Source organism: Plodia interpunctella, chromosome 24, assembly GCF_027563975.2.
Source record: "Plodia interpunctella isolate USDA-ARS_2022_Savannah chromosome 24, ilPloInte3.2, whole genome shotgun sequence".
Taxonomy (NCBI): Eukaryota; Metazoa; Arthropoda; class Insecta; order Lepidoptera; family Pyralidae; genus Plodia; species Plodia interpunctella.
This window is the reverse complement of record NC_071317.1, coordinates 6907740-6924732: the sequence shown is the minus strand read 5'-3', so window position 1 is coordinate 6924732 and position 16993 is coordinate 6907740. Positions and strand designations below refer to the sequence as shown.

Genomic DNA, 16993 nt, shown 5'->3' with positions numbered 1-16993 from the left:
TGTCAAGTCAAATGCCAAATAAACGTCACTGTCGAAATGACATGAATGATTTTTTTTTTCATTTCAGCAAAGAAAAATAAAATGTACAATCAACAGCCCAGAGGCTGTAGTGCTTGCTTAGTCCTTAGGGTGGTTCTATCGGCAATCATTACAAAGACTCCATTTCTTACTTACTACAGGGATCAATTTTGAATTTCGATGTTCCTTTTCAATTTATATTTTCTCTGACGGTTCACTTTTCAGTCTGTTTGTCACACATACATATAATTTGCCCTGTTCATGAGGAAGGTTATCGAGAATTCCAATATTCCATGATTGATGCCATTGGGCACAGCTAGCCTTTAGTAGATTGTAGTGAAATCATTTATTAAACGTACCTAGTAGTGTTGGAATAGATATTATCTTTACAGGCCTAGAGTTTGCAAAAGTAAACTTTGAAATTTTGAAGATTCTGCAGTGATCCCTTGGGAATGCTGTTATTGACTTTCAACTCCTAAGTTCGTGTATCCCTTAGTCGCCTCATACGACATCCAGAGCATATGAAGGAGTGGTCATATTCAAGGGCGGAACTACACTCCACAAGAATAGATATTATTAGATGTTCTATTTATTTATTGAAAAAAATCAAAGCTTTTGCCAGTTTTGAATTTCGTGGCGTGTGTCCAAATAGCCGATGTGTGTGTGAAAATTCGACTTATTTTAAGAACCGGATATCAAATATCAACGAAAGAATTCGGCACGATGTGCCAAGATATGGCACATCGTGCCGAATGTGTTCATCTGTTTATGAGTCTGAGATGAGATCACATAAATTATTTATGTGAGATTTATTCGCTACAATGTCATCCCTTAAATTGATGAGATATGATCGCTATGGGTAAAGTGAGTTTGTTAATATTGTGACTTACTCATGTTGTTATCAACATCTAATATCTAAACGAAAACGGTGTGGCATTATGATGTGTGCTCAGAAAGTCGTAGGTTTCACAGATCTATCAAAATTGATAGTAACTACATAAGTTTTAGATAAATGTTATGTTGTGACGTAAGAGTTAGAATTTCTCGCCTCACATTTTCTTGAAATCTAAGAATATTATGTAACAGGGGTTTGTATAACAAGGTGATTGATGTAGTTATGTGTAAAAAAATCATGTTGTGATGGCCTCAGCGCCACATTTAAGTATAATCAGACTTGATTTAACCTTTATTAAAAGTGAATACATAGTATTCTTTACAAAATATATTATGTCTTGCGGGTCACATTTCACGTTGTCGGGGATAGTACTACACGAGTTGGTAATAGTAGAACTATATTTTCATTATATATAAATTAAAAAATGGAAACAATAAATTATATAAATTAAAATAAAAACGGTTTTGGTGTTGAGACCGTGGACCCTGGTCGGGGGGCGACTGCTGGTGACTTCATTGCTTCAGACCTTAAAGTAAACGGTGGAATTTACGCGGCTTCACCGCCTTCTTCTTCTTCGCCGCTGGCCGTGAGCATGGTGATGAGCTTGGTGGTGTCGATGAAGCCTTTGTCGTCGATGTCCATCTGGTCGTACGCCTCGTCGACCTCCTCGGCGGAGAACTTGTCTCCCCAGGTCATGAGCGCGTGCCTCAGCCTCTCGGAGTCGATCTTGCCTTCGTCGTCGAAGGTCTTGAAGGCGCTGATGACGACGTCATCCTCGTCGGAGCCGCCGGACATGCGGCCCGCGAACAGAGTGAGGAGCTGCGTGAAGTTGATGGGGCCGGGGGCCTCGTTCACCATCTCGTCGAGCTCCTTCTCGGAGGCGAGCCTGCCGAGCGAGTCGAAGGTGGCGCGCAGGTCGTTCTTGCCGATGATGCCGTCCTTGTCGTGATCCATCAGTTGGAAGGCCTGCGACACATTGCAACCGTCAGTATTCAGAAAACAAGCCAAGTTTACAAAACATCGGATGGCCACGAGCTAAACAGTGACACAATAACACCGTTCCGTGAAGTATGAACAATGGGGCAATTATTAACCCAATTCTGTGATCGAAGAATAGCTTTGATCTCAAGATGACATGTCAGAGGAGTTTGAATAATTTCCTATTGAAAGATATAATATTTGTTGTCGGATTATGTAAACAAATTAACTAACATTCTACAGTATGGTAACACTACACCTTATTTTTAGAGATAAGTGAGTATTCCATAAAAGTATTTTTTACGAGATTTTGGTTATTGATAACTTTTAAAAACTTTTAAACCATTAAATCTCTCACCTCCTTGAATTCGGCGACCTGTTTCTGTGAGAACATAGAGAAGACATTGGAGCCGGTGCGCTTGGCCTTGCGGCTTCCACGAGAGGACTGCCTCTCGCTTCCACCACCAGACGCGGGCGCAGCGGGCGCCGCAGCCGGGGCCTCTTCTGCTGGTGCGTCTTCCTTCGCCTTCTTCTTCTTTACCTTCTTGTCCTTATCCGCCTGGAAGACAAAAGGGTTGAGGTTAGGACCAGCGTGATCGGGGTTCTAAAAATTTTGTTTAATAAATTGTTTTAGGCGTACATTCTCTAAATACTGAGCGCTTGTTATCGATTCTTGTTCCTGTTACTATTGTACAATGTGTTTATTTTTTAATTCTTGATATTTTATGATCATCACCGTATTATGAATTAGATTGACTTTCTCGTATTTCCATTTCACTGGATAGACGTTCTATATTCGATAGGTTTTAGTTATGGAAACATTAATTTTTGTTTTCTGAAAGTATGGAAGTTTCCATTGAAGTATTTTTTCTTGCTTTATTTGTTGGAATGAAAATTGATCTTACGTGTTTTGATCTTCAAGATTAATCTTCAAGATTATTTATGTTATTTAATTAATGATGTTATTTAAAGTACTAGTTTCCGGATTTACTTTATTGTTATCTATGTAGCCTACTCCTGCGTCTATACTAATTGTTTCATCGTTTATTTAACTACATCACAGCAAATTAACAAAAAGTTTTTTCAGCAAATCGTTTCACATTATCGAACACCCATTCTATTTCAGTCTCTCCAATTTGGAGCATTTCATCACTTGTTTCCAGCTAAGGCGTGGCAGCCTGCGCAGGCGCCACTATTTTTAGCGCACAATCCGGCGTTCGTTTACATCCCGCCAACTGTTACGTGATTTATTTATTTATAGATCTTCATTTTGTGCCCCCATTTCTTCAGCCAACGATTTGTCTTTATTATCAAAGACAAATTATTTATTAACTTGTTTATATGTTACTGATTGTGGTAAGGATTCCATTCCATCGCTGGTATGTTTATTTTGTATTTTTTAAAATTTTATTATTGATTCTCTTAAATGAATTCATTATTTTTACCAATAATAAGTAATAAATAACACAGCAAGTTATTTTTAGTTGAAATTTTCAAAAAGTAATTCTGGTTTGTCTTCGTTGTTGCTAATACCTGAAATTTGTTTGGAATAACTTATTTTCGTTTCATTTAATGTATGATTTTTAGATTTTCGAATTAGATTTAGTTGCAACTTTACTTCACTTTTGTATGCAGTTTGATTTGATTCCATTAATGAGAGCGACATCGGGACCACTTCGGTAAAAGATTTCAAATCGGGACTAGTATGACTGATTTTCTGTTCTTTTACATCACGATTGTAATGACCACCGTCCACAAAATCAAACGTATTTGCATCATCATAGCGATTTCTTCACTAATCACCACTTTCTCCACCATATCCTAAGTCTGACGCGTTTCGATCGGAACCGTCTCATTGTTCTTCATCAAAACCGCCACTTCACTTCCTCAGATCACTGTCACTTCACTTCACTTACCATTGTGTTCTGTGTTGGACGATCGACGAAGACGAGACTGTACCGCTCGGCAGTCCCACCCTGACTCCGACGTTGCTTTCCCTCCCGAACATCCAGGAGTTTCTCCCCTCCTCTTCCCCCCACTGGTCACTGCACACGATTCCATATTTAGTTCGACAAATAAGATATCTTCCCGAGGAATTCGTAGCAGTACGAAATGGTCTGCTAGTGGACTCAGCCGTTTCTTCTGTGTGATAAAAATAGCTCGCTCACCTGGACAGTTTTAGTTTTTAGCTGATATCCGCGGATATCGCGGGATGATTTAGACAGGTTTCGGCGTGGTCGGCAACAAATGGCTCAGGGGACACAAAATACAGACTATAAAAAATTCTGCGGCCATTTATTTTGGTTTTTGAAATGCTCAAGTTATTATTGGGCGTAGTTAAAAAAACAGTTGGGTTGATGTCGATACAATTATAACAACTTTTTTAAAATAGATTTTCAAACATTTATTTCATCAACAGGTTTTATTTTATGATTCATCTTCATCAATAACTTTGAGTTATTTGTTTTAAATGCGTCTTGGACTACTTACTTCTTTTCCAGAAACTATCAACTAACTAGGGATATATTCATCTCGATCAGTGTTTAGCTTGAAATCTGTATGACTGTAGAATAAATTAAACAAAATCAAAATAGCAGATACAAATTACTTAATAACGTAAAGTCTATTATCAACTACGAGGATGGTTAACTAGTACTATTATCCCACCATTATACCACAGCTTCCTAATGATGTAAAGTCACAGAATCGGATAAATATTAACGGCTTTTATTTATATTGTTTCTTGTATCCTTTTTCATTACTTTTCAGTTTAGTTTTAAAAAGTTGGTAATATTACAAACTTTTTAACTAAATTGAAAAGTAATGAAAATGGTATATATCTGTTTGGTCTAATGGTTTATTGGTAGGGAATGCCATGTGGCGGTAAGTCCAACATTTGTACAGAATTTGGCAAAGTTCGATTCCTATTCGAGTTCATCCTCAACTCTCCGGCTTTTGCCTTTAAAACAAGAATTCTGTGCCAAAACATTATCTAAATCGGGATAACGACATAGCTAACACCACCCGCCTCGTTACGATTATTTTTGTCTTCTGACTCAGCTGACCGCTGAAATAGGTCGAGTAATCCACACCAAGGCACGTTCACAGTGGACAATATACAGAATATGGTTTGCCGATTAAACTTAAACGAGTTGACTTTTCCTCATTTTCAGCAAAAAAGTTGTGAAACTCATAACAATCTTTTGTTGTAAATAAGGAGCAATCATCGGTTAACCAGTTAGACAGGAAGTTTCACGTGTCTAATGTCTGGGTGTGTGGTTCCGCCCTAGAACAGGACCACTCCATATTCTCCTATTCTTCACTATTATGTACCTGACTGTTTTTTGCCTCAATAAAGATAAATAAATAAATCCTGCCGTGGATGTCATACTAAGCCATGAAGAAATAGATTTTGTAAAACGGTCGTTTAGGTACGAGTATTTCTAATGACCGAAGTCCGAGCTTCGCGGTGTTACAACCCTGAATACAACCATGAAAACGTGAGGATGAAGGAGACCGATTTATGGGTTGAGGAACCTTATATAGTTCACCATGGTGCTTGTTATAGTATTTTGGGTATCACGTCGTCTGATAGAGAATGAATCATCAAAATAAAAGCTAAATTGGAATAATAATAACTACAATCACAAATTCGCGTATTCAAACCGGTGTAACCTTATGACGTCACTCTTCTATCTCTTTCATACACTATCGCCGTCTCACTCGCTAAGTTCTCGAGCCTTTCACTTTGTTCCAACAGTGAAACTTCAACCAACATGAGTCGAACACGACTTATCGAAATATAACTTAAATAAATGAAGATAAATTGTAAAAATGAACATCAAATTTAGTCACGTTATACCAAAGTTTATTCTTCTATTAGTTTTGTTAACTGGTGAGTTCTTCAAGTTATATTTAAGTTATAAGTGTTACTTAAAGTGTCGTAACTTCATTACGGGTTTCTAAAAGTATGACTTGAACAGTGATTATGTGACATTGGATATTTTCAATGAGCTAAGTTATAGTTAAGCCAAAGTGAAACTTATTTCAAGGTCATATACTGAACTTCCTTAAAGAAGTAGTGTTGTAACTTTCGGTTTCAATATTCATAAAATAGTATTGTTTATATTTGTTTATTAGTAAAAAGAGCACTGTTAAGTTTTTAATCTGTGGTATATTAAATAATAGTCAAAAGTATAAAGTTTCTCTTATGATTCGACTAGCGGTTTGTCCCGGCTTCACTCAGCTGAAACCAATAATACAGTGTAAAAACACTTCAACCTAAGGAATTTTAATCGCAGTTTTAAAGATCTAAGCATACATAGGAACAGAACGGGAAGCGACTTTGTTTTATACTAAGTAATCATAATGATAATTATATTGTTTATGAAAGAAAAACAAAGTTATGATTAGATACATATTTATTTTCAAATCGGGAATAAAATCCAATGCAAAACGTACGTATGTGTATCTGTACTGGTTTATTTTAGTCCGAAATAAGTGATGTGATTTGATATTTTATCAACATCATATCTGAATTATATTCTATTTTAATATAAAATATTATATATCTAAAATCTCAATGAAGTAGGTGGGCCATTTTATAATGTTTTCAAAATGTTGCTTCAAGGTTTTATCTTCTACTTAAAATTTATGATGTAAGAAAATAAGAATACTTAATTTAACCAAATATAAGTACTTAGGGCCAGTTAAGAAATTAACATTAAGTCAAAGTAACATGGGACATTTTTCTACTAATGCATTTTGAAGTTTAATCATTTTGCTACTTAGTTATATTGATATAAAGACGATCTAGATACGTAGTCTCTTTGATATATGTATTTGTGTTACTTAGCCATTCTGATATCTTTACCTTCAGATACTAGCCCAAATGGCTGATAGTGATAAATCTAAGAGTAGTATATAATGTTTCTCCTGTAAGTAAATAATATCCAATTTGTTTCTCTATTGCGCAGAGGCGACAAACTGTCTAGTACTGCGAGCGTACATATCCCAACATGGGCTCCATGGAGAGATCGAGTTCTCGCAGAAGAACGAGACCCTCATCAGCATCAGAACCAACCTGAAGCCGACCCTGCAGTACCCTGACGGCGTCTGGCGATGGACCGTACACGAGTTTCCAGTCGACTACAGGGATATCTCTGAAACACGATGCTCTGAAGCCAATCTTGGAAGGGAACTGATAGATCTCACAGAAGAATTAGGTTATCTCATAATCCCAGGAAAAGACCATGCGGAATTTGAAAGCAGAAATAGCCTAACTGGAATAAATGGACTCTGGGGGAAAAGTATAGTATTCGAAACTGCAGAAAGAGATAGAGTTATATGCGCTTCTATTCTGTCAACAGAAATGCAGTATGAGAAACATGCTATGGTTAAATTTACGTCGCCTATAGCAGGAACTTTACACTTTAGGTGGTTGATAGCTCCTGAATTTGATGAAGCCGATTCTTATATTCAAGCAGATTTATATCATATTAAAGCTATACCCGATAAAGTGCAACTGACTGAGCATAAATGGAAGCTATTTGTGACGGATATTTTCGATTCGGACAGAGGCAACCATGAAGATAATTGCAATATTCTACAATTAGTTTTTGATCCTGATAATAGTGGAGATGGAATGAGTGTAGGCGATTTAGATGCTCGTCTTGGGCTTGTGAAGGTAGCAACTGATGGAAAAATAAAAAAAGTGAAGACGTTGTACAAGAATGAAGTGTTGAACGTGTTGAGAAGTGACATGGAGGTGACGAAGCGTAGTTTGTATGTTGTGATATATGATCATCGGCATTCTGATAGCTTCCTAGCTTGTGCCAAGTTGAGGCCGATGGATCCAAGGAGTACAAAGTAAGTGGAAAACTAAGTATAACTAGTCATTTTAACATCTGTTTGATTTGTTTCTAAGGAATTGGTAGATGTAGATAATTGTAATCTTATTCGTGTTCAATCAATGTGGTACAGTTTGATACGCGGTGTGTATTTGTAGCGGTCGTGTAGATAAAATGATTCACATGTATCGAAATAAGCGATCATTAAATAATAGTTCTAAAGAACTATGCAAATTGATAAAATTGTCATTCTTTTTCTTTTAAAAATTAACAATCGCGTTCGCGAAAGTTCAACGTAAAAAATCTTTATTTGAATTTCCGGAAATTACCTTAAGTGTTCCCTATACTTCCAACCATCAAACCAAATTTTAATTTTGCTATGTTCCACTTCTTCATAGTCGTATTCCTCATGGCTGAGGGTCGTGGTCATTACGTGGAATGAAACACACACAACAACTTTCTTGGCATTATTAATGGGGTGGTTTGCCATTGCCTTCTCCATTTCACACACAAGTTAATAATAATCAACCATTGTGCAGGTTTCCTCACGATGTTTTCCTTCACCGGAAGCAAGTGGTGGTCTATGAAAACTACTATACATGAGTCAGATTGGTATACAAACTCATGTGGCACGAGTAGGATTCGAACCAGGGACCTTTCGATCTTCCCATACCATTAGTCTTAACCATTACACCACCACCGCTTTCTATATAGATCCAGATGCACTTAATTGTCTCGAAAATAGTCATAACTATCATTTTTCATTAGGACGATTATAAACATGGACGGAATCAAAGGCACAATCGACTTCTCCCAGCGTTCCCCATTCGACCCGACCTGGGCTGACTTCAAACTGGGCTCCTCTGACGAGGACTACGAGTCCAACCTGCGGTTTGTCAGCTCCATGCTCCAGTACAACATCAGAGAACTACCCCCGAGGCTTCTGGACGCCAGTCGTATCAACGACATCTGTAATACAACGGGAGACTTGTATAACCCAACGAAGATTGAGCTTCAAAATGTGCCACCTCCAGGTAAGAGATTCCTTATTCGAAAGAGAGGGAATAAGAGGAAATGAGAGAGATGATCTGGGTTTCGTGAGCTTTACTAAGTACTACTAAGATTAAACTTTTAATCGGTCACCTTCAGGTAAGATTCTTCAAAAGACTAATGTGAAATCAAAATGCTCAAGTGATTCATCACTTGAGCATGTCATTCATGTATTATTTACGTACTTACTATGAAAATGTCTAAAAAAAAGTATTAACTAAACCGAGCATTAAACTGGAATTACATTCCGACATCGGAACTCAGTATTAGTAAATATGGTTACAGTAGGTTTGAAGACTGACACTACTACTACTAACAACCGGCAACAAACAAAATTCCGGACGCTGTGACGAGGGCCAAGAGAAAATAGTTGCCTATTCTTGCATTGGCGTAAACATTGTAGTTTATGATAGCGGAAAATTTGTGTGTGGAACTATCGTACGTAGATGTAGCTATATAATTTATAAGAATAAAATGTTGGTTTTTTGGTTTTTTAAAGGTTTGGAAAAATAATTTTTGTTGATCTATGTGTAACGAGATTTTATTTAAAATTGTTTTATTTACAGAACATATTCTCATGCTCGTACTCAGAACCGCAGGAAAATATATGTGAACATGTCCACAGAGAATGGTATACAGACCTCCTTTCTGTCATACTTATCATTTTATGAATACTACTAGAGCGTGCCAGGGTCCGCTTCTGGCCGACATCACACCTCAATCGGAACTCTCATCATGACGCATCTCACAACTCAGCCTTGATCGCTGGCCGTGCGCCAGCGATACTCGACACCATTGTCGTAGATGGAAACGTGCATACTTATTACACGTATTGCATGATTATATCTTACCCTTATGTACTAAACAGTTACACAAAATTCAAATCGCTAAAATAAAGTAGCACTAATTTTATCTTATTCGGGGCTCATTAGTTGGTGAAGAATAACCGATTTTTTAGGAGTGTTTCATACATTTAAATTTATCTACTCGAGTTTTTTAGTTTATTTATCGGTTATAGTAAACTCTTTATCAAATTTAGAAGTTTTGAAGGAGTGATGTTGTTTAAATTTATAAAAAACGGAAACATAAACTTAGCGTAGTAAGTCATAAATAAGGTTTACAAACTCATATTCAAAGGAAAATAAACTTTATTGTAACAAAATACAACCAACAACTACAGCTTTTGAACAACCAAATTATAAAAAGCGCGAACTCTATTTCATCAAATGAAATCATACTTCAAAAGGCGTTTATTTTCAAAAGAATGGAGAGTTTTATTTATCTCTCATTTTCGTGTATCTCGTTTTCGTTCGGGGATGTGTTTGTGTCGTCATTATTTGTATGGATAGTATGTAGTAGTATTTAAAATTATGAAGATGCGGCTGTGATTTTACAACCAGCCACCAGCTTGCCGTCAACCCTCCCTGGGTTAACGCTATTGCTGTCCATCACTTACAATGTGGTTTACGATTACAGTCGACAGCGTTATATGTCCCTTAGTCGCCTCGTACGACATCCACGGATATGGGTTGGTCCAATTCTAGACGAAACCTTACGTCATGTTATGGAGTGTAATGTAATACAATTTGTCTTTCAGGCCTTGGAACCCAAGACCAGTATCCCGTGGGAGACCTCCTGGGGAAGTACAAGGACCGGACAGAGTACCTCAATCACAAGTACTTGCTGCCAGGGTTGGCTAACGAACTGAGCGGGTCCTACTGGGACGTCTTCCTGCCTCTTCAGGGGGTACATAGTGTGGTGCATCGGGGACTAGCGTTGGTTAGGTATGGACCCATCATCATAATACGCCTACCCATATCCCATTCTATGTGGGGTCAGTACAGCTTGTCAGTCTCCGCCACATTCCTTGTCTGGTACATTATTTGTTTTTAGAAGATGTAGGAAAGCCGATTGACAATTGTAACTGTGCCAAGGTTGAATCAATTTAGTAAAACGCTATCTATGAAACTACAAAAGAGGTGTGGCTGAATGGACGCCCAAGAAATCATTACACCGCTTACGGGCATCCAAAAGTTACTACTAAAAGGCAATCAAATCAAAGTGAAACAAAAATTGTCGACAAAGATTAATACAAAGAAAGAAAGCTACTACAATGTTTACAATTGTTTGTTATATGCATATTTTCAGGCGATCGAAACGTGAGCTGTGCGGCACGATCCTCCCCTACCAGTACGGCACCGACTACCAGGTGCAGCTAACCTCAGCTGAGGTCATCTTCCGGTACCCCATCGTCAGCAGGGTCATATTAAGGCAGCCCATGAACAAGCACTGGGAAGACACCACGATTATCATCGAGAGCATGGTTTGTAATATTCGATCATGTTAATTAGCTGGGCATTCATACTTACCTTTATTTAATACCTTCCATTTTAGGGTTGACCTTGCAACCTTCACTAATTTCCATAAATGTTCTAAAATGTATTGTTGTGATCTTATGTACTTTATGGTTCGCAATAAAGTATTGAGTATTGAGTATTGAGTATTGAGTATTTATTTTTTCTTACTTGTCGTTAATTGTCAACAGATCCACGCCGACGGTTCAAATGTGAACAACACCTTCGAACACCGCTGGGCCATCCACGACAAACCTCCAGGCGCTGACTTCTACAATTGGACGGCAAGGTGCCTCAGCGCTGGCAAGGTGTACGAGCCACATGGCATAGACATTGATACTAGGCATCCTGATGATTACTGCAAGCCGGGATTGGAAGGTCTTTGCAGAGTTGGGGATTTTACCACAAGGTTCGATAATTTTTGTACGGATTTTATTTCTGACTGCTTGCTGCCTCGGTGCTGACAAGTTTCTGGAATGCGGTTTATATTAGCGTACACCATTCATACTATCCATACAAATATTAAGATTTGTACTGAAGATTTCCAAATGTCATTTCGCTGTGGGTTTTTTAACAATAAATTTGATAGAGCAGTCAGTACTGGGCTACCTGATCCATATAAATAATCTTTACATGTCTCTCTTTAAAATATATTGTGAAGGTATATTAACTATCTCGGTCGTGCTAAATATATTTTGATCTTATTTTGATCTTTCATATGCTACAGACACGGCATGCTGGCCGTGGCCGGTAAGAAGGCAAACAGCGCTCGACTCACGCGCAGACTGTTCACGGATACCGTCATAGCTCTGGCGGGAAAGTTCTCCATCATGAGGAAGTCGCTGGTCATTTATGATGACCACGGGCCGGTCGCCAGGGGAGAGAGGATGGCTTGTTCTGTGTAAGTTCTTTTAGGCACTTGTGAGAGAGAACACTTAATTTTAAAATTATGTCGTTTTCAGTTTATCGATGACCATTTTTATGACATTCACGTTGGAAATTAAAGTTACATTTGATAATAAATTTTGGCTAGACTTGTTACTATATTGCTACAATTTTCAAATTCAATCTGAAATGACACCAGCATTGACAAATTGCTTTTTGTACTTTATTTTTCTTATTAACTGGGAGATCTGGGGCAGTAGTGCACCCGCCAAGACGAGTATTAATACTTTTAGCATTCTGTTCACCATTTTTTTATAAGTATGTATTGTTTTTACAGTACAATAGAAAAAAAAATCGTTAAGTACTATAAAAATAATACCTAACTTCGCAACTCGCTTCATTAAAACGATGATGATTTGTCAAAAATAACAATAACAATTGTTTAATAAATAAATAAACATTTTCAGCGTGGGCAGCCTCAACCGCCGCAAAGCCGTGGTCCGCGACTGGTTCGGTAACGGCGAGCCGACGGCGCTCTCCGGCAGACTGGAGCTGACGCAGCAGTCCGAGTACGACCTCACCAACGTCCAGGTCATGCTCGACGGCCTGAATGACGTCAAGAACTATAAGATACATGTGGTAAGTGAATATTGTGACAAGTTCCGTGAAGAGGAAATACGATAATTAAGAAGCTGCTTAGTGCAGGCTGTTTAGTAATGTCCATATAGGTTTACGGCAGAACATAGTCCTCGTGGAAAAAAAAAAGGGTAGTTAATCATTTGAGAACGGATAACTAGTGCCTTGATCTTTATAGTGTAAGTAGATGAATTTTGTAATAAAATGTCTGTATCCACAATCTAAAATATTTGTCATTGTTACAGGTGCCAGTTGAAAGAGAATTGGAGTTTCCTTGCGAGAAGACTACACTTTATGACGCTTTCAATCCTTTCAATGTTAATAAGTTGCTCAGTCCACTGCCAACTAAAGGTAGGTCAAACGACATTCTAATGTTAGAAGAATTCTAGATTCCTATATCCTATATACATATTCCTATATCTAAGGTCTTGGCTCCCATCTATCTTTGGTTAATTTTCTGCTCTTGCTTTCTCGATATATGAGGCAATATGTGTGACAATCAATAACATATCGGCCATGTTGTAGTGTCAGTGACAGTGTAGTGCCATCTACGAGACTTATTTGCTATTTCTTAGCTTAGAAAAAAGGCGATGTACTATACAGAACTGCTGTAGGCTTCTACTATGCAGAGCAAACATGGAGGTTGATGAAACTGCAAGCCACCTCCTTCTGAAGTGTCATGGCCATACATCAACAAGAAAGAATTCCCAAGAAACTTAGGGACATGAGTGAGGTCACCAGTGCGGTGCTCCGCTTCCTAAAGGAGCTGGGCTGGCGAAACTAAGCAGCAGTGCAGATTCCTCACGCAAAAATGGCCCAATCAAGGGACCTAACCAGGCCTTGAGAGAATTAAGTATGCTCTTAGCACACCTTCCCAAATATCGAATCTGGGCGGCTTGTTGATGTTAAAAGTCTTGACGATGTCCTTGTCGGGCTAGATGTTGGCGCACGCGAAGCGCTCAAAAGAAGGGAAGAGAACAAAATAAATATTCGTGTGACTATTTTAGGAACAGCAGACCAGTACGAGCTCGGCGACCTCGGCAGCAAGTACGGTCTACTGGACGACTTCAAGAGTTACGAGGCTGCTTACAACGAGACACAGGTCTCCCTGTACGGGCCCTACAGCATTATAGGGCGCTCTGTTGTGTTGCATAAGAAGGTTAGTCGTGAATTGATTTCAAAATGTTTGCAATGTGGTATGGCAAAGTTCATCTGCCGTTAGACCACATTGCAAACATTCTCAATCTGTCATTTTAAACATTCGCAATTCATTAACGCATTAAACACGCACGTATGGATAGGTACATAAGATCTGTATTAATACTGTACGTTATGTGTTATAAATAATAATATTAGTAGGCACATTCTTTTTCGTTTCTAGAGCAAAGATCGTCGCTTCGCCTGCTCCTCCGTCGAGCGCGGCTACAGCCCCTCAGAAGCCCGGGAGATCCGAGGCATCGCGTCATTCCACCACCCTGGCGGCTTTGCGTATGGGTACATCAGAATGACTCAGCTGATACACAATGACGGCAGCGCCAGTGACACTGTTATTGAAGTCAAATTGAGGCACCCTGGAGTTAGGGATCGAAATCTTGTGAGTATCTTCATTTAAACCATAAAAAGTCTTCCTACGTCTCTCAAAGCTTTGCATTTTAGTTCGTGTAATTGAACTTTAGAAGACTAGTGCTTAGTAATCGATTGTCTCCATTATGTAACCAATATATAAATGAATTTATATATCTGTCTTTGTTTAGGAAATTATTGAAGTATGTAAACTATATTGCACAACTTTAATTTAACAAAAGATGAACTTAATGCCATAAGAAATTCTATGCCAGTCAATTAAATCAGAATTTTGACTGCGCATGGTACCTGTAATATAAGTAAGGTACCCATTCTTCTTTCTAATTATAGTTCAGTTTTTTGTCATTGATAATTTGGAATACTTAATAAACTGAGAGATGTTCATCAATTTCCAGACAATGAACCACAATTGGAACGTCTTCGTCAACCCGGTCGGCGTGGACGCTGCAGTGAAGGTGACCAACACGCGATGCGTAGCGGCCGGTTACCGGTGGAACCCCTACTTTACACAATTGGCTGATCCGCTAAATGTGAGTGTATAAACTCTAGAAAGTTAAAGTGAAATAACGGATATCACATTTTGCCATAGGTAGATTTTAGTACAAGATCGTTTGCATGGATTCTTCACTCGCATCTATGACAAAAATTTGTTCAACTATTTCGTTGATTACGTCAGAATATGGTCATCATTACGAGTATATCATGATTAATTACAATGTTTTGTTTTCTAGCATGACCTTTACAACCAAGAGTGTGGTGCGGACAATCCCCTACGATGTGATGTAGGAGACCTCACTGCAAGATTAGGGACCATAAGTAAGTTAAATATTACACAAAATGTAAATTTATATAATTCTAGCATCAAGACTGAAACATATTGACGACCTCCGTGGCGTAATGGTCACTACGCCAGTCCGCTATCTGGGTTAAATTTCCAGCGTAGGCAAACTTGTGATTATAAATGTTTGTCTGCTTGTGTTGTGTCCGTTTCTGTGTTGTTTAATGCAAGTGAATTTTAACTTGCAGATTTTATTACAAACAAACATTAGGACAGTAGAAATTAAATAAATGTTTCCAATGCAGACATCGGCGGCGACCGACAGATGTTCGTGGACAGCAACCTGCCGCTGGAGGGCCGGGTGTCGGCGATGGGGCGCGCGGTCGTTATCTTCGGGCCCGAGCGCAGCGCCGAGCGCTTCGCGTGCGCCAACATCGAGCCCGACAAGGACATTGTCAAGACTTTTAACATCAACAAGCCGCCCAGATTCGTTTTGTAAGAGATCTGTCTTATTATCTTCTTTTAATCGGTCAGATCTTCCTCCTTCAACATCAAAAACCGTTCGTTAAGATATATTGTATAATTTATAAAGCTTCGACTTGAACGATATCGAAGAAACACTTAACAAAGTCTGATTATTTCAGGGGCCAGTTCTTGTCAGAAGTCCGTCGCGTGATGGGCGTGCCCGAGTGGATGGTGGGAGTGGACTCAAGAAGAACTAAAGCATTACACTCCGGCGCATGTCTCCAAGTGTTGTTGCACTTCAGCGGACCGCAGGCGAACCGGCTAGAACTGGATTTCACTAAGTAAGTTTTGTTACTTTTCATATGCTGGTCCTCACAAATTGTAACACCAGAGGCGAATCGCGAAGAAAAAAATCTACAGAACATCCTAGAATGGATATTAAAGAGGCTGTTCCGTCAAGTGAATTTGTAAACTTTCTGTTGTTTTTGATTACTTAGATATTTAAAATTTATAACAGCTTTAAATGGCACTTTTGCACTTTGCGGTATATTTGCGATATTTCAAAAGGAAGGTTTATATGTATGCATAATATTGCACTCGTACGAAGCTGGGGTTGCATTAAGCTCATTGAAGCATTTTTCATCTAATTTGTTTTTCAGGTTGTTGGCATCAGGTCGTCTGGAATCCCCCAGCATCTTCATCCCAGGGTTCGTTGACACCAAGCGCAAGAAGACCACCTCGTACAGACAGTGTGGGGTCACCGACCCCAACGAAACGAAAAGTAAGTACTTTTTGAATGAACAATTTATCTACTCCTCTCTCTTTCTTTCATCTGTGTGTATTTTTGTTTCTTCATTAGTCGCAAAGGGTTGCAAAGACGTCCATATTTGTTATTAATGGGCCATTTATGTTTTGTTAATTAAAATGATCATTATATTTATTTCAGAAACTTCCTTCTTCTCCCGGTCTCTGAACCCATCTTCAAGTGTGCGGATGTCAGCTACTGCTACGATAATAGTAGTGTTGTTAAGCATACCAATGTTAATAATACCTCGACAAATAAATTGAAGCAGGCTAAAAATGTTCTATGTAAGTTTAGCTTTTGAGAATCAATGAATTATGAATGATTCCGCTATACAGAGTGTTACAAAATAACTATATACACAAAAAGTGGTAAGATGGTGCCTTAGTTAAATTCTATGCGAAGTTATAAACACTTCTACGCATATAGGTATTCTGTCATACCCTTAGGCTAAAATTGTCTGAATTATTGTATTCTTGTTTGTTCATACATATGTGTGCTTCTCACAAAAACATAGAATGCAAGTGCATTTAGAAAGATGCAAAGACTGATTAATGAAATTGTGAAAAATAGCTTTCATTGTAAATGTCCATTTTAGTAATGTAAGCAATACTCATTCCATTTAGGTGCTGTTATTATACCAAATGTACAATAAATTATGTTTGTTATAATAGTTTGTTTTAATTTTAACTAGCTACG

General features: G+C 38.4%; 2 protein-coding genes across 2 annotated transcripts; one reads left to right on the top strand and one right to left on the bottom strand.

Annotated features, from left to right (window-relative positions):
• Positions 1-1191: 1191 nt before the first annotated feature.
• On the bottom strand, positions 1192-3941 carry Mlc2 (Myosin light chain 2). Its single transcript, XM_053763739.1, has 3 exons — positions 3808-3941; positions 2250-2450; positions 1192-1879 (listed from the first exon to the last, which is right to left on the bottom strand). The coding sequence occupies exons 1-3, from the start codon at positions 3808-3810 to the stop codon at positions 1460-1462; spliced, it is 624 nt and encodes a 207-aa protein (XP_053619714.1). The 5' UTR covers positions 3811-3941; the 3' UTR covers positions 1192-1459.
• Positions 3942-5631: 1690 nt separating this feature from the next.
• On the top strand, positions 5632-16965 carry Rsod (Related to Sod). The gene is made up of 17 exons (XM_053763665.1): positions 5632-5786; positions 6868-7759; positions 8509-8774; positions 10388-10574; positions 10939-11113; positions 11336-11553; positions 11872-12045; positions 12497-12668; positions 12911-13016; positions 13673-13824; positions 14047-14259; positions 14645-14779; positions 14981-15065; positions 15333-15522; positions 15672-15833; positions 16152-16273; positions 16439-16965. The coding sequence occupies exons 1-17, from the start codon at positions 5726-5728 to the stop codon at positions 16558-16560; spliced, it is 3432 nt and encodes a 1143-aa protein (XP_053619640.1). The 5' UTR covers positions 5632-5725; the 3' UTR covers positions 16561-16965.
• The last annotated feature ends 28 nt before the right edge of the window (positions 16966-16993 follow it).

Bases quoted from the DNA above. Each gene is read 5' to 3' on its own strand.
- Rsod (XM_053763665.1), top strand. From the start codon at position 5,726: ATGAACATCAAATTTAGTCACGTTATACCAAAGTTTATTCTTCTATTA. The intron at 5,787-6,867 runs GTGAGTTCTTCA...TCTATTGCGCAG, and splicing joins TCTATTAGTTTTGTTAACTG to AGGCGACAAACTGTCTAGTA. The intron at 13,825-14,046 runs GTTAGTCGTGAA...TTTCGTTTCTAG, and splicing joins CTGTTGTGTTGCATAAGAAG to AGCAAAGATCGTCGCTTCGC.
- Mlc2 (XM_053763739.1), bottom strand. The intron at 1,880-2,249 runs GTGAGAGATTTA...AATGTGTCGCAG, and splicing joins AGGTCGCCGAATTCAAGGAG to GCCTTCCAACTGATGGATCA.